This window comes from Melanostigma gelatinosum, assembly GCF_949748355.1.
Source record: "Melanostigma gelatinosum genome assembly, chromosome: 5".
NCBI lineage: Eukaryota > Metazoa > Chordata > Actinopteri > Perciformes > Zoarcidae > Melanostigma > Melanostigma gelatinosum.
The window spans coordinates 19,001,494-19,023,090 of NC_136638.1; the positions used below are offsets into that span (position 1 = coordinate 19,001,494).

The 21,597-nt window shown below is 44.8% G+C and overlaps 1 protein-coding gene across 1 annotated transcript; it reads left to right on the forward strand.

Annotated features, from left to right (window-relative positions):
- The first annotated feature begins 860 nt into the window (after positions 1 to 860).
- Positions 861 to 21,516, forward strand: atg2a (autophagy related 2A). Its single transcript, XM_079268123.1, has 42 exons — positions 861 to 1,179; positions 1,532 to 1,694; positions 2,312 to 2,461; positions 2,628 to 2,730; positions 4,550 to 4,694; positions 5,277 to 5,522; positions 5,659 to 5,758; positions 6,298 to 6,462; positions 6,773 to 6,915; positions 7,288 to 7,366; positions 7,483 to 7,723; positions 7,946 to 8,087; positions 8,493 to 8,591; positions 8,844 to 8,999; positions 9,228 to 9,501; positions 10,323 to 10,395; positions 10,591 to 10,756; positions 10,858 to 11,000; positions 11,248 to 11,360; positions 11,459 to 11,616; positions 11,763 to 11,895; positions 12,007 to 12,191; positions 12,273 to 12,353; positions 12,576 to 12,682; positions 12,788 to 12,880; positions 13,067 to 13,137; positions 13,640 to 13,716; positions 14,211 to 14,381; positions 14,782 to 14,899; positions 15,646 to 15,869; positions 15,991 to 16,220; positions 16,347 to 16,482; positions 16,746 to 16,967; positions 17,163 to 17,264; positions 17,557 to 17,641; positions 17,894 to 18,047; positions 18,230 to 18,299; positions 18,437 to 18,519; positions 18,671 to 18,792; positions 18,893 to 19,047; positions 19,239 to 19,397; positions 19,673 to 21,516. The coding sequence occupies exons 1-42, from the start codon at positions 1,009 to 1,011 to the stop codon at positions 19,907 to 19,909; spliced, it is 6,045 nt and encodes a 2,014-aa protein (XP_079124249.1). The 5' UTR covers positions 861 to 1,008; the 3' UTR covers positions 19,910 to 21,516.
- Positions 21,517 to 21,597: the final 81 nt, after the last annotated feature.

Sequence of the window (21,597 nt, forward strand, 5' to 3'; positions counted from 1 at the left end):
GTTTATTAATAAATATTTTCACACACAACTGATACAGTTCACATGCCACAATCAGAACAACATATTGAGCGTGGATGTTCTTTCTTGACCTTGGAAGTGCAAATTACACCCAAAAAAATGTACTTCTAATACCAAGTTTTATTGAGCGAGGAACAGTGATGGTACGGGTGAAGTTGGACATGAGTGTAACAACATGGTTATTGCATTTAGCTGCCTTTTCATCCCAAAGCTAAGTGACACACAGTACCATTGATTAACAAAAACTCAACATGGGTAGTAGCTAACACACGATCATAGAAAAATGGAAATTACGTAAAGCTCCCAGGACATGTCTGGGAGCATGTTGACCCAGGACATGTCTTCATAGCTTATTTTTTTTTTTATTAGTTAAGTATATATATATATATATTTTGTTACAAAAGCATTTAGTCAAATAAAGTGAATATATCAATCATAATGTATGTTAATATTTGAAGAATATATTTCAAGAAAATACGAAAGCATTGATTCTATTTCCGATTTACAAAATACCAATAACCTTACAAAGATGGCGCCTGGGTGGTGTCACGTATCTCTTCCGGGGTTTTACGCTGTCGTCACCATGACGCGTGACGCACGTACGTCCACCATACCGTCAGTCGGCGTACGATAACAATAAACAACCCTGAAACAAGAGATACGCAACAACGGAACCTGCGGCTCCAATTCTGATACAAAACTAAATCGAAAACATGAGCCGAGACAGCCACCAACTGCTGGAGTAACGTCTCGTCACGCAGCGGGGGAGTCGCGTCGGTCCCGTGGAAGGATTTCCGAGTGTTTTTGTGTGTAGGCTAGAGGACTACAGTCTACATCTACCCCCTTCCTTAGCCCCCTTTAGCTAGCCGGGGCTCATTCCCTGTGTTCGCACACTTCGTGTTAGTCTGTTATGCAGTTGCCAGCGGACTGTAGTCGCACTCGTTCTCCTCCGCCGCCTCTTCGCTCCCTCTCCCCGCTCCCTCTGGCCCTATGTCTCGCTGGCTGTTCCCCTGGCCAGGCTCAATCAAGAAGCGGGCCTGCCGGTACCTCTTACAGCACTACCTCGGTCACTTTCTGCAGGAACGACTGAGCCTGGACCAGCTCGGCTTGGACCTCTACAACGGCAGCGGTGTCATCAGAGAAATCCACCTCGATGTCTGGGTGAGTGGTTTTTTTTAATCGCATAAGGTGGCACCACGAGTCGCACTGTGTTTGTTGGGCTCGTGCACCCTTGGCTGTTTCGCAACTGCACTCGAGCTCAACAACAATCTCGTCATGCTTTTAGCAGAGCTCGCATTTCTTCGAGGAATTGCAGTTATAGGGAACACATCACCAGAATAACTGCACCTCTCCATAGTGTCTCAACATTCAAAATAGATGCAGTATATCTCCCCCTGCCATGTTAACTGCTCTTCCTTTGCCTTATAAGTCTACACACTGTGATGATACAATATGAAACCAGTTATTTTCACTTTTGCACTTCTTATTGACTTCCCTCCTCTCTCTGCTCCAGGCGGTCAATGAGCTTTTGGAGACTCTTGGGGCTCCTCTGGAGATAGTGGATGGCTTTGTGAGCACCATAACAGTGACCATCCCCTGGCAAGCTCTCCTGACGGATCACTGCACCTTAGAAGTTTCTGGTCTTCAGATAACATGTCGACCCAAGTACCGCACCAGTAAGTTCACTTGGAAACAAGTCGTCCACTTGGGACACTAAACATGCTTCAGGTTGAGTGAGGGGCTCTTCCAGGGATTATGAGATCGGCCCATTCCTGACGTTGAGCTCTTGTTATGCAGGTGATAAATAAGAGTCCATCAGGATGTGAGTGAGGATATAAGATCATTTCACTACATGCTCAGACCTTTTAAATGCTTTTTCATTCAAAACGCATAGATTAAACTGCTGATTATTTTCTAAATTATTCGATTTCACGTTTTTCTTCTTTAATACAATGTCAGAAAATAGTGAAAAGGGTTGTCATAAATCAAAAGTTGTTTTGTCAGAGCAACAGTCTTAAAAGTCACTGAACTGTCATGAGGAAAACAATAGCAAATCCTCACATTTGAGTAATTGGAATTCTTGGATTGAATTATTATTATTGGGTTATTTCTTGCAATTTTGCTTAAAAAAAGACAAACGATACATCGCCGGCTATTTTATTAACTGATTAATTTCCTGATTTATCAACTAATCCTCTCGACAGAAAGCGCCATGTGTAAAGTGTTAATTTAAGTTCACTAATCTTTGCTCACTTACTGAGTCTGAGCTCCATGTGATTGTGTTTGCACTCAGGTGGGGGTTGGGACTCTCAAGGCTGGTCATCAAGCATGGCCTCCAGCATGCAGCTGGCTCAGGAGTGCCTGAAGGACCCCCCTGAGGCGTCCGAGGAGCCCCCTGCCCAGCTGGAGGGGCTTGAGATGTTTGCACAAACCATTGAGACGGGTGAGTCGGAGCTGTGTGCGTCCTGTACTTTGTGAAGAGCCGACAGCGTGAACATGCAATATTTCCCCAATTAAAGACCCAATCTGAACGGACACTGAGAAGAGATGATTTAAAGGGTCGGTGCTGATGAACCTTTGCATGTCTCTCATCTCATCTGTGTTTGCAGTCCTTCGTCGTATTAAAGTCACCTTCATCGACACCATCGTTCGCATCGAGCACCAGCCCCTGGACCTGGAAACAGGCGTTGCCTTAGAGGTGCACATCAAACGGTAGGTCTCCCTTTTCAAGATTCACTTTAACGAAATGAGCTGCAAAGGAGAGCAAGAAGACTCCTCCTTCACGATGTTTGTCCTTTATTTTGTATTTAAACAATTCTAAATGTTCTGTTTGTTACTGTTACAGTAAGTGGAGGAGTTATACATACTATGGTTAATTCATTTTCATTTTATAATAGTACGGTAATGAGAACATCCAGAAACGCGATACTGATGGTACTGTTTTTTTGCTGATTGGGAGCAGTTCTTGGGGCATTTTGAAATGCAACTTCAGAAAAGTCTACCTGCGTGGCCCGTTAATGCTTGAGGAATTAGAAATATGATTAGGTTCAGATCTCACTTGATTTGTTCTCCAAAAGAACGTAGTGCACACCAAGCTGCCGAGCTACAAAGCTACGTCTATCACAACCGTTCAACACTCTTGATCACATAGAGAAGAGTATATTTTTATTCCAGGTATAACTGTGATCTAAGAAGTCTCACCTTCGTTTCTGCTCTGTTCTCGTTGGTAAAGACATTACCGGTGTTTTTTTCTGTGTCTTTTGAGGCCTAATCAGAGCTAAAACATATCCGGTGGTTGAGATTTTAAAAAACAAAACATGAAAGTGTAGCGCAGACCGTGTTGAGCGATGAAACACTGGAGCTGAAGAACTGTTGGAGACAAAAACAAAGAAGCCACAGAGGATGAGCTCAAACATAGTGGTCAGCATAACTTTCTAAATCTTTTCTGTCGTACAAATAAAAGCATCCAGATTTATACCCACACCTCCAATTTAGTTTTTTATCTCTCACAAGAGGGAGCTAAAATGTCTCTGCGATCAGTAATATTGCAGCTCTTCCACACCAGCACTCGTATTGCAGTCACAGGAGAGGGAAAGTGAAATGGAAGCCATGAATTAGATTTCATCTTCTCTCTGCTCATCAGCAGATAAGGAGAAGAGGCCCCTGCTCGGCCTTGTGTTTTCAGACGGCCTCGGTGTGAAGCTCGGTTTAAACGGGGTCTGTATTGACGAGGTCATTCACCTGAACAGGCTTTTGTCAGGCTTTCTTAAGGAGTCGTCGATACGGGATGTCAGGGGAGTCTGTGCCTTTGACATTGATGAATATGTGGCTCCGCTGTTCATGTGGGGAGCCTCGTGCAATCATTTATTCAACGCAATTATGTTCTCAATGATTTGAAGTAGTTTACTGCATTTTCAACTGCAGTGATCGGGTCTTGTAATCAAGTCAAATGTAGAAATATTGCTGATGTGACCGTATTATTAAAGCTAAGATTGCAGGTTAAGGTAACTGAGCTCATTTGCAGTCATTCCCACCTTCCCACTTATTTGATTTTCTGTGTGTATTTCCACTGGTGCAACTTGTCCCATGATGACTGTCTTGCCATTTCTACCGCGACACTGTTGAACCCTTATTTGTGTGGCTTATTGACAAAGCTGCTTGGGATGTCTGTGTTGATGTGGGGTCAGTGGCCAGAAGTCCCTGTCATTTCAAATGCTTGATTTTTAACAGAAGAGCTGATTTGAGTCCCGTGAAGCATGTTAAAGTGGTAGTGTGTTTATTAAACAGGATGCTATTTGATCATCTCAGGCACATAGCAGAACTGTCCTTCAGCAACACAACAACAAAATACCACGTGCTACTTGTGCCGATCAGTATTGTATTGTCAGGTATGCACATGTTTAAAACCATGGTGTGAGTGCCTCACAAGGGTACTCTTTCTCAGAATAGAGATCACATGACCTTAAACCAATTTGTTTGCTTTTTGTCATGGCACTAAATATGTGTGGGTTTTTTTGTGCACGTTCTCCAGGCTGGAGTACTTTGACGAGGCAGTGCGGGATCCAGCCAGCCAGACTGCCGTGCCTGTTGACATCCACCAGCCGCCCGCCTTCCTGCACAAGATCCTCCAGCTGAGCGCCGTTCAGCTGTTCTACGACAGCACCGGCACAGTGCAGGTGATGGAGACTAAACCGCTCAGGATCCTTCATGTGTCATCTTTGTGTCTATTTTCTTTTTTTTATGTCTTTCACACTCGCTCATTGATTTATTTATATATATATCTATGTGTGTGTGTGTGTGTTTATTTATATATATATATGTTTATTTATTTGTCTATTTATGGATTCACTTATGACCAGGGTCATAAAAGATTAAGCAAACTAAAACCAAAGAATATTAAAGAATAAATCTTAAAAACATTGCACCACATTCTGCACCTCAGCAGAGCAGTCCAGGTGGAGCTGATGTGTATTAAAGGTGTTTATAACGAACTAAAAATCTCCAGATATTCAGACTTTATTGAATCAGTTTCTTACTCACGGTGATGTTTGAAGATGATCTTTTCTCCCTTGCTACTGTTGCAAAGTTACAAAGTAAAGGCCTAAAAAGTTAGTTTTTACATAAAATGCAAGTTTGTTTCTTGACGGCAGCAGTTAATTACTTAACTGAGAGGAAAATATCACAACATAATTTATCAAAATTAAACAATAATATCATTTACAACCGGAAATGCTCATAGACCTCTCCTCATTTCTTAGGGTCATCCTAAAGAGGAACACCCTGAATCAGCCATGGCAAGTGAAGAAGAAGAAGAGGAAGAAGAAGAAGAGGAGGAGGAGGAGGAGGAACATGAAGAAGAAGAAGATGATGATGAGGAGGAAAAGGAGGAAGAGGCGAAGCCTTTGAAATCCCCTCCATCTCAGCCACTGCTCATAGGAAGTTGCTCCGGTTTTATTGAGACCACCGTCAAGATTAAACAGAACGACATGCTGCCTGGACCAAAGGTGTGTGTGTGTGTGTGTGTGTGTATGTGTGTGTGTGCGCGTATGCTTGTGTCTGCACACTGTAACATCCTGAAGGATTAGTAAATGCAACTGTCGTATTGAGATCTGCATCTGTCTGTTTTTCTCTGTTTGTCAGTTGGAGTTGGATGGGAAGGTGGGCTGTGTCCACATGCTGCTGTCTCCAGATCAAATAATCCATCTGACAGACCTGCTGGCGGCCCTCTGCATAGACACAGGTACAGTAAAACACAGCCATTGTGATAAACATGCACCAATCACCTGGTTACTCCTGACTCTTGCCATTGAATGCTACATGTGTGGTCACAATGTGATGCTGTAATGGCTTCTGGACTGAAACAAGATGAAGTCATAGTCGGGTTCTAGCGAGGCCTGTAATGAGAACATGAATAAATTATAATCAAATCCACTTCAGCATTCAGAATAATTTTCTGTCCATAAAGAGCATAACAAATACTTGTTTCTCCATCTTTAGGATGAGTAAAATGTATAAATGATACTTCCATTTATTCATCCACTACAAAATTCATTACTTCTTCTGTGTCTAGTAACCACGAGGTAATCGGGCGCCGACAGGCTTTAGCAATACAATAATGTAAAACCCCACGCAGGCAAGAACAGATACACCCAGACAATAAGCCTGCGGTGGTCACAGACCTCTGTTAATGCCTCATAAATGTTCGGTCACACGCCACCTCGACCTCTTTCTCTCTCACAAACGCATTCATGAATCTGTTTCTCTTTCCTCTCTCCCCAGAGGACGAGTCTAAGTGTGGCGGCGCACTCAGTCGTCCGTTGGACTCAGACGACCTGCGTATGATTGAGGAGGACCTCAGTAAGCAGCTGGGCTCCAGTCCCAGAGACCGGGAGTGGGAAACCGAGGCCGACCTGGAGCCCTTCATCTCCGGCCTGGAGAATGGAGGTAACTCAGGTCAGCTCAGGTCCGGTTACAAACGGTCTGTCTGATCACAACCTCAGCAGGCCTGCTCCTAAAACCATGTAGTTTGTAACCATGTTGTTTTGGGCTGTCGGTTCAATGAGAACCCTCGTGGTGTGAACCGAACATGTTCAATGAGAAGAGGGCTCATCTGGAAAATACTGCCACTGCTTTCCTTGCAGCAATGTTCCCTAAAGTTTGTGTACATTGCAGTATTTACCGTGTGTGTGTGTGTGTGTGTGTGTGTGTGTGCTTGACACATAAAATGTATTCTTATTTTTATTATTACCTGCAGACATGTTTTTCTCCATGGGTCCTGTTGGAATGACCAGTAGCGCGACGTCTGTGCGCTCCGGCAGCGAGTTGTCAGACAGTGATATGGAGTCGTCCACACACAGTCTGGCCAGCTTCACACAGCCTGCATCTTTGTCTGCACAGGTACAGCCTCTGTGTGTGTGTGTGTTGACAGTTTAGGTGTTTAGCAGATGGCCGTAAGGAGAACAACATGGCTGAAAACTATCAGAAAATCGAAGATGATTTCCTTTTCTTTTTTCCTTTATTAGATTAATAAGCTTAAATTCCTAAATTATCAACATTAGTTTCCTTTAGTTTTACTAAAAATAATATTGGTGTTTTAATGTTAAATTAGTTTTTTTCTAAAATACAAATAGCAGAATATTACCACAGGATATAATTATGTGAGCTCTCTCTTTCCCTACTTACAGAAAACAACAAACACAGAGCTGGAAGTTGTAAATGTACGCATTAAATCACAAGTAGTCTAAGATCCACTGTCATTTTCCCTGCCAGGGCATGGTGAACTGTCCCAGGAGGTATCCTGTAGCAGGCAGTCTGTCGAGTCTACCCCAGGCAAGCGGCCGGACCAGAGGTAAAATCACTTTCTTACCACTTTACACAAGAGTTTGACCTTCTTGCCAGAATTTCCCCAAATAAATGTGTCTTTGAAATACAAGGAAACCTGAACTGTCATCCTCGTCCTTGCAGGACGTTCACACAGCGGCCAGGCAGAGCAGCTGAAGCCTGATGCTTTGTTGCGTCTGAGTCTTGGCGGGTTCACCCTAACCCTCCTGCAGGAGGACCCGCCCTCTAAGCCTGACGGAGCCTCCTCATTGGCTCAGGTGTTCTTCCGGGAGCTGGGCTTCTTCAAGGACAGCATGTTTAGTGAGCGAGACTTTCACCATCTGAGAGGCGGCTTTGCCAAGGCCTGCACACACTCCAACCTCAGGTAGGAAAACAGAGACGCATATTGAGTCTTTGGTGAGTTATAAGTTGGGTGGACATAGCTTCGCACGTAATTTCCTTTTACAACAACGACAGATTGGAAGGTACTTATTTTGGGCGTGTTGCGTACATGTCTGATGGAATTGTAGCATGCAACTAGCAGCCCGCTGTATTACAAACATTTTTTTTCTAATTCTCGTTTGCCCTCTCGTCCGTTCTCTCACAGAGTGACCGGAGCAGCAGTGCAGGTTGCTTGTGAGATGCGCAGCGGAAGGCACCACAGTCGGGCCGTGACCTCTGACCTTTCCTTCAGCAGACTGGAACTGTTGGAGTGCCTCTGGGAGGACGGAAAGCCTCAGTACAGTGAGGTAGAAAAATCTCTTTGTCTGTCTGTGAATCTCTGAAGCTGACCCGGTGGCTGTGTGCACACTTTTAAGACGTAAAACTTCATTACACCTTCGTCATTGTATTTTCAACAGTAAGTGGTCATTACAAGGTCTAACATCAGAGACTGTCACAGCTGTTCTTCGTCTTTCTTTTGTAGTACAACCAACGGCATATTTGTTTATGACTGCCACCATAGAGTCGTGATGGTTATGATGACGTGTTGGAGAGACCTTCAAAAAATCAGCGGGAATTGTGACATATGATACGACTTTTCAGACTGAAGTTACTTTTGACGAAACTTTGTGCCTGTGATCTAAAAGTAGTTTGTGTTTGCTGATATGGATGACTTGAGAGATGATTGTGTCTCTTTATGTTTCTCTTTCCAGTTGCTTCAGTTCCAGAAAGCTGGTCTGTTCACAGTTGGAGCTGCAGCCAGACCATGTGCCCAACTACACTACAGCCTCACCGAAAAACACCTACGGAAAGTACGGACTTGTGTATACACTCACACACACTGATTTGATATGCGTGTGTAAATGGTATTTGTTTTTCATTCACTTTAAATTAGTTTTATGCCTGTTCTTAATTTTATTGCTTTTTGGGCGTATTTTCCAAAACCTATGTTTTCCAGTATTAAATGTCTTGTCTCTTATGCATACATTTTTTTCATCAAGTTAACTGCTGCATTAGTCTATCCTTTAACACATGTGTTTGTGTGTGTGTGTCTGTGTTGGCAGGGTAAACAGCAGGTGGTGCGGCGGGACAGCGTAGTGCGGGTGGAGCTGGCAGAGCTGAGCGCTGAGCTGGACCTGGACATCCTCAGTCGCCTGGGGAACCTGAGCAAAGCCTTCAGCCACTGTCCCACACAGACTGCTGGACCTGGACTCATGCAGGTGGAACCTCACATACATGTGCTCATCATAAAGACCTTATTACACAAAGAAAAATCCCTAAACATAGTAGATCTGCTAGCAAATGCAATAGTCTAATAAATAAGAACTTTTTCAATACGCTTCAGATTGCCCTTAAGCAGCTTGTAGAGCTTCAACAGTGACAAATACAACTGACGACTGTCTGTAACTCTGTGACTGAATCAGCTCTTAAAATCCATCTCTCCTCAGACCCAGAGCAGCGAGCTGTACTCCTCCTTCACCCTCCTCTCTCCCCACGCCATCCTCAGGCTTCGCTTCCCCATACCTGACCTGCGGCCCCTCCCTCAGCGCCGACCTCCGACCCAGAGGGCGGTGCGGCAGGAGACCCTGGTGCTCGAGCTGAGTCAGCTGGAGCTGAAGCACCAGGAGGCCCCGGACCTCCAGAGCGAGCAGACTGCTCCGGGACAGCCGTGGGCTCCCTGTCTCACCCAGCTGCTGGAGGCCTCCTTCACCGACCTGCATGGTGGGAACACACGCAACCCTAAACAGGAGCTGTTTGTTTGAACATTCATGGAGAGAACAGACATAAATAGACAAACAGTAAACTGACCAATGCTCTTTGCTCAACATAGACAATCCAAGGTGTTGTCAATGTGTTTACCAGGGTAATCCGCTCTGTATCATTAGTGCTTTCCAGTGACTTAAAACGACAGTTAGGATGTTTGTGGGGTGCATGACGTACTTATCTGTAGTCGGTGTATTTCCTACAGTCGAAGGCTGTCTGCTCGCCCCCAGTTTGGAGAAACAGACAGAAGAACTGACATGGGAGCAAAGCAATGTACTGCTGTGGACAGCAGTACAACATATTGTAGCTACCTAAAAGAAAGGCTCTCCTAAAGAAATCAATATCAGATTAAGTGAATGCTATATTTAGAACGTGTTCGCCTCTTTACCTTGCCGTGAGACTGGGCTTTGAGGAGAGCACAGATAGCGGCGTCAGTAGCTCGTCAGAAAGGACTGTCTGAGGGCGAGGTGAAGCAGTGGAAACAAACTGTAAATTGAACAAGCACCTCATACAACCTCACTACAGAACATCTGAACTATCCCTTTGAATTAGCATCAGATTTTTAGAAAAAGCGCCTAGTTTTTGTTCATATTGTGCCATTATTTAATTTCTATGAGTAACTTTGACCTCATAGAGTTCTAGAGACTATTGCACATGTAGAATGTAGTCCTGTAGAACACAATTCATTGTTAAAAAAATGTATACCGGTACATCTACATGAAGCAGTGCTTTTGAAATGTGAACTGCAGACAGAGAAGTGATGTGTTGTGTGTCACCAGGGTCATATGAGGGCTGGGAGGGCGGCTCTTTCCCCTGTATCAGAGTAAAGAAGAACCGCGACTCTCTGCCGAGGTTAGTAGTGGTGATTATGAGAATAATTAGATCTATAATTCACAATCTGCTAGAAATTAGCGGTTTACGGCACCGAAGCTCTCCAAGAGAAATCTAAATGTAGTCGTTCTTGCTCATGAAATGAGACAAAATATATTGTTATAATGTGCTCTACCACAAGCCAGTATTCCTTTTTGTTTCTGTTTCTGTGAGCAGGCTGTCAGTGTGTGTGCGTGGAGGTGAGACTCAGGGCCCGGCTGCAGGTCTGGATGCAGGTCTCATCAGGGACCTGGGGGCCGCTTTCTTTGAAAGTCACTGTGAACTCAACGACAAAACCAGCTCCCCGTTCTCCTCCAACCGCACCATGTTTGAGACTGAGGAGGTGCGCTGACACACAGAAGACAACATACAATCCATCATCCGTCTTATCAAGTTCCCAGAGCGAACTCATCCCTCCTCGTCTCTCCTCCGTTCTCGCTGTAGATGGTGATTCCAGCCGACCCAGAGGAGATGCGTCAGTTTCAGGCGCAGTGTGTCGCTCAGTGTCAGTGTGCGGTGGACATCAACCTGCCGCTGGCCTACATCCTCCTTCCCAGCAAACAAGCCTTCCAGAGCTTCTACAACAGGTACGTCAACAGAAGCACAGGTGTGAAGGCTCCTTTCCAAGATAACATCATCCAGGTATCCCCCAAAAAGTTGGAAGATGTTTTGAATTCTCTTCAGTTGAAGGTTGTTTTTTTTTATTCTACAGCGAGTTCGCTCTAAGACGTGGTCAAGAAATATCTTCCTCTTACAGCTTTGGTCTATATATTGGTCTTAAATCCTGCATCTGAAGTAAAAATAATGTTCCCCACCCACCGCTTTGTCCCAAAGGATCAATAATGATCTGTTGATGTGGGAGCCTCCTCCCCGCTCAGCCCACATCCCCGACCACAGCCGCCATCACCACGACGAGTTCCAGCTCTGCAAATCAGCCTTTAGACTAGGTGAGCTCGACTGCCTTAGTGGAAAAACATGTAGATCTAGTATTTATAACGGCAACAACAGATCACGTATGTTTTCCTCTGTCTTCCCTCTGCCATAGACTCTGATTCAGAAGAGGACGAGCCTCACTTCTACTTGGCCAGTGAATCATCTGGAAAGACACAGCAGTCGGCTCCCCGCCCCAACCACAACCTCAGCCTCCTCTCCCTCACTGTGATTATCGGCAAAGGCCGCCTCCAGGCCAGAACAGACAAGAAGGTGAGCCATGTGGCCGTCACATCTCCAAGACCCGAGATTTGACTTGGATTTGGTTCAAAAGACTTAAAAACAGACTTAAGATTGTATCTATTTTTATCCCGGAATGTTTGTTTGTTAACCGTTGATGTTTCATCTCATTGATTCAGGAGGACCAGAGTCACGGGGAAATTGTGCTCGACCTGGAAGGGGGAAAGATATTCAGTGTGGCACAGCACCAGAACGACCCCAATCTCAATTTCCTGTGTATAGAGAGCAGACGAGTGGAGCTCTACCATCGAGGTACATAATTCATATTTTCCTTTTCGCATTATGTTGAAGTAGATTTAATGCGAAGTAGACCATGTTAATGTTTGTTCTGGGTCATCGTTTCTTCTGACTTCACCACTACAGCGGTAGTGAAAGACACCCCCATCCCACAGCGGTTGGAGATGCCCAACTTCACTCCCCCAAAGCACTTGGACCCTACCATCTACCCTACAGAGGTGGGTGTGAGCAGTGTGAGCGGCAAGGAGGTGGATCTACAGATGTTGTCCACAGCCATTAAAATCACACTGGACCCACAGAGGGGTGTGAAGGTACGTCCTCCTCAAACGCCTGATTCTGCTGCTGGTGCTAGTTTGACATTAAACGATGTTTGTTTCCGTCTCGCACTGTAGGAGTTCCTAGTTGCCCTTCGACTTCAAGGTGCCACCATGAGACATTACGTGACGCAGACTAATCACAGCTGGCATGAGCAGGTGAGCAGAAGTACAAGGAAGCAAAAAGAAACAAGTCTTCTTACAGATTGCGCAACAGTGTCTTCTCGCTTCCTCATTGTTGTTTAAAAGTTCATGAAAGGAAGAATCTCTCCCGAGACTTCTTCCCAGTTAAGCCATTTGGGTTGTGCAGAAAAATAAAAACCTTGTTTCACACGGAAATCAATTCAGGTGGATCACAATAAAATGGTTTGTGTGTTACAGCTGGTTGACTTCCTGGATGTGATTGATGATCCCATTCTGGGATACACAGCACCTGCCGTCATCACTGTCCTCCACACACACCTCGCTACCTGTGCTGTGGACTACAGGTATATACCGGTACTACAGCTACAAAAGAAACTGGGAAATTTACATTTACATCATACGTTTCTCCTTTTTTTTCCACCCTCATCTTCTGTTGTTCTGTTTGCCAGGCCTCTGTATCTGCCACTACGCGCGGTGTTCACAGCAGAGTCCTTCTCTCTGTCGAGTAATATCATCGTAGACACCGCCACCTTCCACCTCAGGTACACTTCACCACTAACCCAACGTGAAGATTGTCCATTAAATACAACAACACTCTTAATATTAGACGTTGAAACAATCATCAACACTGCAACTACTTCTGAAATGTAATGTATCGCGTTATGTGAGCTGGTGACGCACAGTGTAAGATCTTTGTCGAAGTTGTGTTTTTGTTTTGTTGCGGTCAGATTCATCTTGGATGACTCGGCTCTCTACCTCTCTGACAAATGTGAGACCGACACCGTGGACTTGAGGAAAGGTAAGACCCGTGATGTTTACATGTTGGTTAAAGAAAAGCAACTGGTTTCTTTACAGAGAGTGAGGCTGTTGTTACCGAGTGTTGCATTTTGTGGTTTGTAGGCCTAATGTCGCTAGGCTAGCTAGTTTCTTCATGTCTGTTTACATTGTGTCCGTTGGAGTTATTCAGCAGCCACGTAGAGCAGTTTAAGTCTGTTCATGTTTGAAGAAATTCCAAATGATTGAAAACAAGTGTCCAGATGTTTGTTACCTTACCCCTGGACGAGGGGAACTGTCTAAACAGGACTAGTGTGATTTATAACAGAGCTGCTGTGAAGCTGAAAGTCAACATCAGAACATTTGTTTTTTCCAAAACAGTCGTTTGAAAAGGTCACCTTACAATCAGTGACGTCTTATTTTTTGGGATAATACGGTAGTTAGTATTAGTGACATTAAAGAAAAGATTGAATGTTAAAATGAGCTGCACTCGAATGAAAGCCACCGTGTGTCTTTGTGTCACACAGACTATGTGTGTGTTCTGGACATTGACCTGCTGGAGCTCGCCATCACCACATGGAAAGGCAGCGATACGGGAAAGCTGGTGAGTGCTCGCCATCTGTTTACATGAAGCACACAGGCCAACCCCGCCAGAGACAACGTGAACAAAACATGATCATTTTAGTTAAGTTCCCCTCTGAAACCACAGACGAGCACAGGCCGCGTGTTTCTAAATATTTGTTTTACCATCATGAACTTTCACTGTAATCACAGCTTCAGACAAAAAGACTGGGATTACTTCTCAGTTGGACAGGGAACCAAAAACAAACGGCGACAGTAAACATGTTGTCCGACAACAATGATGCAGCTGCCCTTTCAACCAATCGGTAGCACGGTGTTCACATGTGAGAGAGTTCAGTTCAAAGTCTGTTATGTAACAACGCAACAGTGTTTTCTATTTGCATTTCCATTCTCCCATCTTGTCTTTGTTTATGGCATTCAGGTGTGTTCCTGTTTATTTAGCTTTAGCTCCTCCCTCTCTCTGTCACCAGCTTTATTGGTTCTTTATTTAAATGCCTCCTCTGTTTTGCTCTCCAGTCTCAGCCTCTCTTTGAGCTCCGTTGCTCCAACAATGTGGTTCACCTTCATACCTGTGCAGATTCCTGCGCCGCCCTGGTTAACCTGCTGCAGTACCTGGTCTCTCAGGGCGACCTGCACCCCCCACCGCGACACACCTCACCCACTGAAATCGCTGGCCAGAAATTACCAGTAAGACCGACGTATTCACTGGAGAATTAAAATGTGTGAATTGATAAGAACTGAATAATGGCCTCAGACTAGTTTATTTTGTTTATACTGAGATCGATTTTCTCAAAGGGCTTTACAGTCTGTTTGTTATACCCTCAGATCTTTGGTTTGCTTTTTTTATCCACAGTGAAAAGAACTTTAACCTGGAAAAAAATATAGAAACCCAAGAGCAACAGAGGAGAGATCAACAGACAGACATACAATAGGCGTTGTTTACCGAAGTAGAGGTAGTAAAAAGAGAATACTAATGAAGTGTATAAATGTATAATAAGTAAAATTGTTAGTGTAATAAGAGTTGAAAAGTGGTATGAAGATGCCGTATAATTGTTTAATGTCCTCCTGTAATATTCTGTCTTTTTAGCCGTCAGAATGTCCTGCGTCGGTGCTGCCCTGCCCTCCAGCTGAGACCGCTGAGATCAACCAGTACGACCTGGCCGATGCCTTAATTGACACAGAGAAGAGCCAGCGGGAAGATCCAGGTACTGAAGAGTTTCTCTTTTTACACAACTCAACGTCCAAACAAGATACGGTTCAGTAAAGTTCTGCAATTACCCAAGTGTCCTATAAAACTGAATTTTAAGGAAGAAAAACATCAAACTCAGCTTATTGATACAACAATAAGGACGTTTGTATGTGTATATTTGTGTATATATTAGGGGTGTAACGGTTCACAAAATTCACGGTTGGGTTCGGTACGATACAGTGGAGCCACGGTTCGGTACGTTTCGGTACAGTAGAAAACTATGAATGCCAGAGAAATGTACTTTATTTTAAAATATATTTATTCATTACAACTAACATCATGAAGTTATTCTTTGACTTTGAACAATGATGGAACTATACCTGAGTGACTCATCTTCTGGGGTGTCTTCTTAGCAACACATAAGCATAAAAAACAAAAACGGCTCCTTCATGTTATGTAGTATTGTTACTTACATCTTGCAAAAGAGATTTTTAATCTCAATGGGACTACCTGGTTAAATAAAGGTTTTAAAAATATATATATATGTTTTAAAAAAAAAAAAAATATATATATATATATATATATATATATATTTTTTTTTTTTTTTTTCAAAAGTATTCGGTTCGTCATGTGTACTGAACCGTGAGCCTCGTACCGAACGGTTCAATACGAATATGCGTACCGTTACACCCCTAGTGTGTGTATATATATATATATATATATATATACACATCCCACAAATCTGTGCTTGTTTTTGTCCAGGTTCACCTTCCATGCCGAGAGGCTCGCCTGTCTCTGTCTATTTGTTCCCCGGTGAAGCTTCGAAGCGCCTCCCCTCCGTGCTGCTGGGTGAGGACTCTGAGCTTGACGGACTGGTTGCCACAGCAGTGGAGGCACAAGCTGATATGATGTCAGACAAAGGCTCCGAGGGCTCCACCGACAACGATGACTTTTGCATCTTGGAGGCTCCCGGGATGGGCATTCCCGTGAGTCCCTCTGCTTTCTTTTGTGGTCCCCATTGGCTCACCTCCTCAGAGCGTGACTCCTTCTAAGAATTACAATTTGTATGCTTACTTGCAAAATGTCCACACGTGGGATCTGTTACAGCCCAGGGACGGGGAGCCCGTGGTGACGGTGTTGTCTCAGGGCCCCATCAGGGTGAAGGAGAGTCACTTCTCCAGGCCTCGAGGCAGCTTGGACCTGCTCAGAGCCCCCGGCCGCTTCCCAGTGCCCCAGAGCAGGGTGGTTCTGCGGGAGATCTCTGTGGTCTGGCACCTCTACGGGGGCAAGGACTTTGGCGGCAAGCCCATGTCCATACATGCCCAGCAAACAAACAGGTAACAAACACGAAGGGCAACGAGTCGGATGCACAGAAATGTAGATTCTCATACAGTGTGTTCATCGATGGAATCTTTCACTTGTGTGCATCTTCTTTGCTTTCACGTTCTCTGTCCTCTCTGTAGAGGTCGTTCAGGCCCTGCTGGTGTTCGTGGGTCCCCATCTCGCTCCGCCGCTCCTTCTCGTCCCCAGAACTCCTGGCGCTGGGCTGGAGGCAGCGGGCGCCAGCACTCACTGCTGATGGAGATCCAGCTAAGCAAGGTGTGTGTGTGTGTATATATGTGTGTGTAAACTAAGACTAGAAGTGGTTGTCAGTTAGTTTATCTGAAGTCATATGACAAAGAATTTACTGATGTAATTTAAGCAGAAAAATGTCAAACTTTTACTTTAAATTCAACTTGAAACAAAACTGTACTGCTTCAATTTTCCCCAGTCGATCGACAGCTTCACCAGAACCCCGCTAAACATATTTAAACACCATCTTTTTCAACACATTCCCCCTGTCTTGTCATTTTGCCATCCAGGTGTCCTTCCAGCACGAGTCCTACCCAGTAGCAGTAGCGGGGCCGGATGGAGAGGGGCCTGTGGCAGCGGGGTTTGGTCCTGGTGGCGAGCAGCTTCTCTCCAGGCAGGTGTTCATTGTCCAGGAGCTGGAGATTCGAGACCGACTGGCCTCCTCACAACTCAACAAATTCCTCTACCTCTACACCAGCGAGAGCATGCCTCGCCGAGCCCACTCCAACATGGTGAGACAGCTGAGAGGGCGCGACGAGGACAGGCACAGGGAGACTTTGGTTTATTGACTTGCTAAATGACAGATTTTCCGTGATTTAAAATGACCTGACTGAGACCAAACCATCTTTTATATCAGGAGGACTTGGTTAAAGACAAATGATTGATTATTTCATGAACATGATATCGATTGTGTTGTGTTTTTATAGCTGACAGTGAAGGCCCTGCAGGTTTGTCCAGAGTCTGGGCTCGGTGGACCAGAGTGTTGTCTTCGAGTCAGCCTGCTGCCTCTACGACTTAACATCGACCAGGTAACTCCGACTCCTGACGCGGAAGACTAAAAGTGGAATCTTTTTCACCATTAGTCGAGTGTGTGACAAACAAAAGCGGCTCAGTAGAGCCTGAAATGAAATGGTGAATGACTCTGGTTCTCAGGTTTGAGTTTTACTCAAAGCTCCGCTGTGAATGCTTCAGTCCTGAGAAGCATACAACTCAGTTAGCAATCAGAAATGACCACATTCTCACCAGCACTAGAACTGTATCGGATTGGAGGAAACATGCAACTACTTCCACATCTAACCAGCCTTCTTTTTTCTGTCTCAGGATGCACTGTTTTTCCTGAAGGACTTTTTCAGCAACCTAGCTTCCTTTGTTAACCCTTACCTTCCTGTGGACCCTGCGACTGAAGGTGCGCTACCTCTGAGGAGGATAAAAACATTTTCTGCATATTTCATCAATTGTCTTTCATACTTCACACATTAAGATTTTAAACAAAATGTGTCATGCATACACTGCAGCATGATTCCTTTTAACTGGCTGCATGTTTCAATGATTCTGTAGCTTGTTTTTTTAGCTTGTATAACGTTTGATCCTGTATTTATTTGACGACACGCTCCGGTGAATATGTATTTATCTATTTTTCTCCCCATTTATGCTTCAGTGAAGGCAGACCCCTCCCAAAAGGCCTCTGAGGAGGCAGAGTCCGCCGCTGGTCTGGGTCCTGACCTCGCAGCTTCTGTGGAAACTACCTACAGCGAGCAGAGCTCCTCCTCTGCCGGCTCCACCTCTTCCACCGACCAGCCAATCTACTTCCGGTACGTGAACACCGATTTCCCCCGACGGCTTTGTGAAAGTCTGATTCTGCTTTTACAACCTGACAGAAAATGAAAGTTATGTGTTACAAACAATAACGCTTGTTTGTAGGAATACAGTTGTGAAAAATAACCACTGATAATTAAGGTTTAACATGTTTCTCTTCCTCCCCTGCCATTTTCAGGGAGTTCCGATTCACCTGTGAAGTGCCTATCTGGCTGGACTATCAAGGCAAACATGTCGTCATTGAACAGGTGAGAGGTCACTCAAACAGCTCATCTGTCACTGGGCGTAACCAAACACTGACATTAAAGAAATCTGTTGGATTTCTGTGTGTTTGACCAGGCTGATAATTGTTCACACTTCTTCTGTCCTGCTCTGTGTTTCACAGGGAACGTTTGCAGGGATTCTGATTGGTCTGGCCCAATTAAACTGTTCTGAGTTGAAGCTGAAGAGGCTCTGCTGTAGACACGGGTAGACATCCACGCTTCCATACACACACATCTCGTCGTTTTTTCCAGATCCAAAGAGATATTTAGTCATTTGAGATTAGATCACCAGGTTTTAAATGCAAACCAGTTTTCAGTTGCGAGTTCCTTAGTCTGTCTTCTGAAACACTTTCTAGTCTCCTCGGAGTGGACAAAGTGATCCAGTACGCCGTCACAGAGTGGCTGACGGACATCAGGAAGAATCAGCTGCCGGGCATTCTGGGAGGTGTTGGCCCCATGCACTCAGTGGTCCAGCTGTGTGAGTCTACACTACTCCAAACACACAGCTTAACATCTACTGTTCTTTATCCTGTTTTGTCTCTTGGTTCATTTATTTCTATCTCTTTGTGTTTCTCCAGTTCATGGAGTGAGGGATCTGTTCTGGTTGCCGATAGAGCAGTACAGGAAGGATGGACGCATTATTCGAGGTCTCCAGAGGGGGGCAGCATCATTCGGCACCTCCACGGCTTCAGCTGCTCTGGAGCTCAGCAACAGGCTGGTGCAGGCCATACAGGTACTCTGTCTGTGAAGGGTTTCCAGTGCAGCTCACGACTGTGAATGAAAGTTCTTCAGCAAATAGATTTGGACCATGGCCTGAATTTATTTTAGGTAGAGCAAAATTTGTGATATAATTTGTTGGAAGGATTTCAGGATAAGCAGGGCCTCGGGTATGCGATGCCTGATGTCTGTCTGCTTCTCTTACAGGCCACAGCAGAGACGGTGTACGACATCCTGTCTCCAACTCCACCCCTGAACCGCTTTTCCATCACGGAGGGCCGGGCTCCCTCCAGCCGGCCCTGCAGAGTGGCTCAGCCCGCAGACCTCCGAGAAGGTGTGGCCAAGGCTTACGACACCGTCAGAGAGGTTCGTCCACATACTTACCCTCTCTAAATTGATTATGGACCCTTCTAAAGAACAAATAATCCAGAAAATATCCAGTCACATGAGCGTATGTGTGACACAGCAGGAGGTTGAATGGAAAGATCATAATATGTAGTGATGCACCGTGTATGTAAACAGTTTATCGATCAATTTCCTGCACAACCTGACTTCTGGTTTCTTGAGTGCATGTCCATAAATGTACTGAAACACTAAATGTTTTGACTAATCTCTCCCTGGACTCTGTCGCTGCTCTCCAGGGAGTGATTGACACGGCTCAGACCTTGTGCGATGTAGCATCCCGCGGCCACGAACAGAAGGGTCTGCCCGGCGCTGTGGGCGGCATCCTGCGGCAGATCCCGCCCACCGTGGTCCGACCGTTAATAGTGGCCTCTGAAGCCACTTCCAATCTGCTCGGTGGCATGCGGAACCAGATCAAACCAGATGCCCGGAAGGAGGACTTCCTGAAGTGGCGCACTGAGGGTGTTCAAGATTGATGACGACTTTTTGTTTTGTGTGTGTGTGTGTGTGTGTGTGTGTGTGTGTGTGTGTGTGTGTGTGTGTGTGTGTGTGTGTGTGTGTGTGTGTGTGTGTGTGTGTGTGTGTGTGTGTGTGTGTGTGTGTGTGTGTGTGTGTGTGTGTGTGTGTGTGTGTGTGAGTGAGAGAGGGATTATGATTTGGAGAAGTCTTAGTGACGGGAGCGAATCCAGTGTGTGAATGTGTATTTGCATGTGTGTATGGACTAATGAGTCGGTGTGCGCTCCGATGCAACGACTAACGACTACTGCAGATTTTGACACCCAGTGTTTTATTTAGCTCCATCATACATGGACTTCAACAGATTTAATCTGTCTGTTTTGCATCCAGCAAGAGCTCTCGTCATATTCCTCTCCTCAGTAATACACCGGTCTGCAGATTCTCCTTACTGTCTGTGCAAACATGTCACTCTCAACTGGCTTCATTTTCAATCCTCCCAAGGATTATCCCTCTCGAGGTTTTCTGTGGTCATAAGTAAGACACCGATTGTGGGCACTTCGTGTACTCGTGTTGTGCTTCTTGAAACTGTATTAATTTGAATTCGTGATTTCTGGCATGATTTCACCTTCTTCAAAGGTCTATGGAGAAGAAGTAAGAGCAAGAGGGGGGTGAGCTTACCTTCTTAGTATTCTAAATCACCCATCACCAGCTGAAAACAGGGTTTTCTTCTTTTTTGGGTGCAGTGTGTGTGATGAACTGACTCGAGCTTTCGTCCATTAGTCGTCCAGTGAAGCTCATAGTGGAGACTGGGAGAATATTTAAATGAAGTGTCCTTTGCTAACACCCTCCAGATGGTTTCCAACCAAACTTCAAAACGCCTCGTCATTGGTTCAGCTTTGGTCCCACTGTGCGCCTGCTTCTCTCAGCGCTGTTATTCGTGCCATAAACCTTGCAGAGTGCCCTTTATATGTAGTTTGTATTGCCTTCCTCAAACCTGCACCCTCTCTGCTACTGTACACATGTTACACATACTGGCTCATATGGATACAAACCTGACTGAGAACAAGTTTCCTGACTGAACAGAGACACGGACCACACGAAGCCTCTAAACTCTGTTGTACATTGGATTCTTTTAAAGCTTCGCTAAGTTGGACTTCAGAGTAAACCGTCCAGATGTCAGCCAGTTGTTCTTCCCGCTGCATTACAGCTCATTTGTGCTTCTGTTTCCATGAAGAGTTAGACTGAGATCTGAATTTACTTACTGTCTTCAGAATCGCTTTGCCCTCTTCTATAGTTGCCTTCCTGCATTTTTTATGTTTCTTTATTTGTTTTTTGTTCTGTTAAAACTTGTTACGTATTGTCATCATCATTTTCAGAATTGACTTTGAGAGGATGTGAATCTTGTGACAACGGAGGATGAAAAATCTGGGGTTTTACATTTTTATCTTATTATTATTTGTTTAATAAGTGTAAGGGACATGTGTCCCCGTGTGTGAGTGAATGAGTGTGTTTGTGTGCGCGCATGATGCATGTCTGTGAGGGTGACAGGTTGAAGCTTGTTACATCTCTTGTGTGTAATTACCATTTACTATATCGTAAACTGTATGAATGACCTGTATAATACAAAGACGAGGAGTATACAAAAAATAAAAAATCTGATTTATAAAAAGTGAAAGCCATCTTTGCCTGACATTTTTACTGCTTATCA

Bases quoted from the DNA above. Each gene is read 5' to 3' on its own strand.
- atg2a (XM_079268123.1), top strand. From the start codon at position 1,009: ATGTCTCGCTGGCTGTTCCCCTGGCCAGGCTCAATCAAGAAGCGGGCC. The intron at 7,367-7,482 runs GTAAAATCACTT...TCGTCCTTGCAG, and splicing joins GGCAAGCGGCCGGACCAGAG to GACGTTCACACAGCGGCCAG. The intron at 17,642-17,893 runs GTGCGCTACCTC...TTTATGCTTCAG, and splicing joins TGTGGACCCTGCGACTGAAG to TGAAGGCAGACCCCTCCCAA.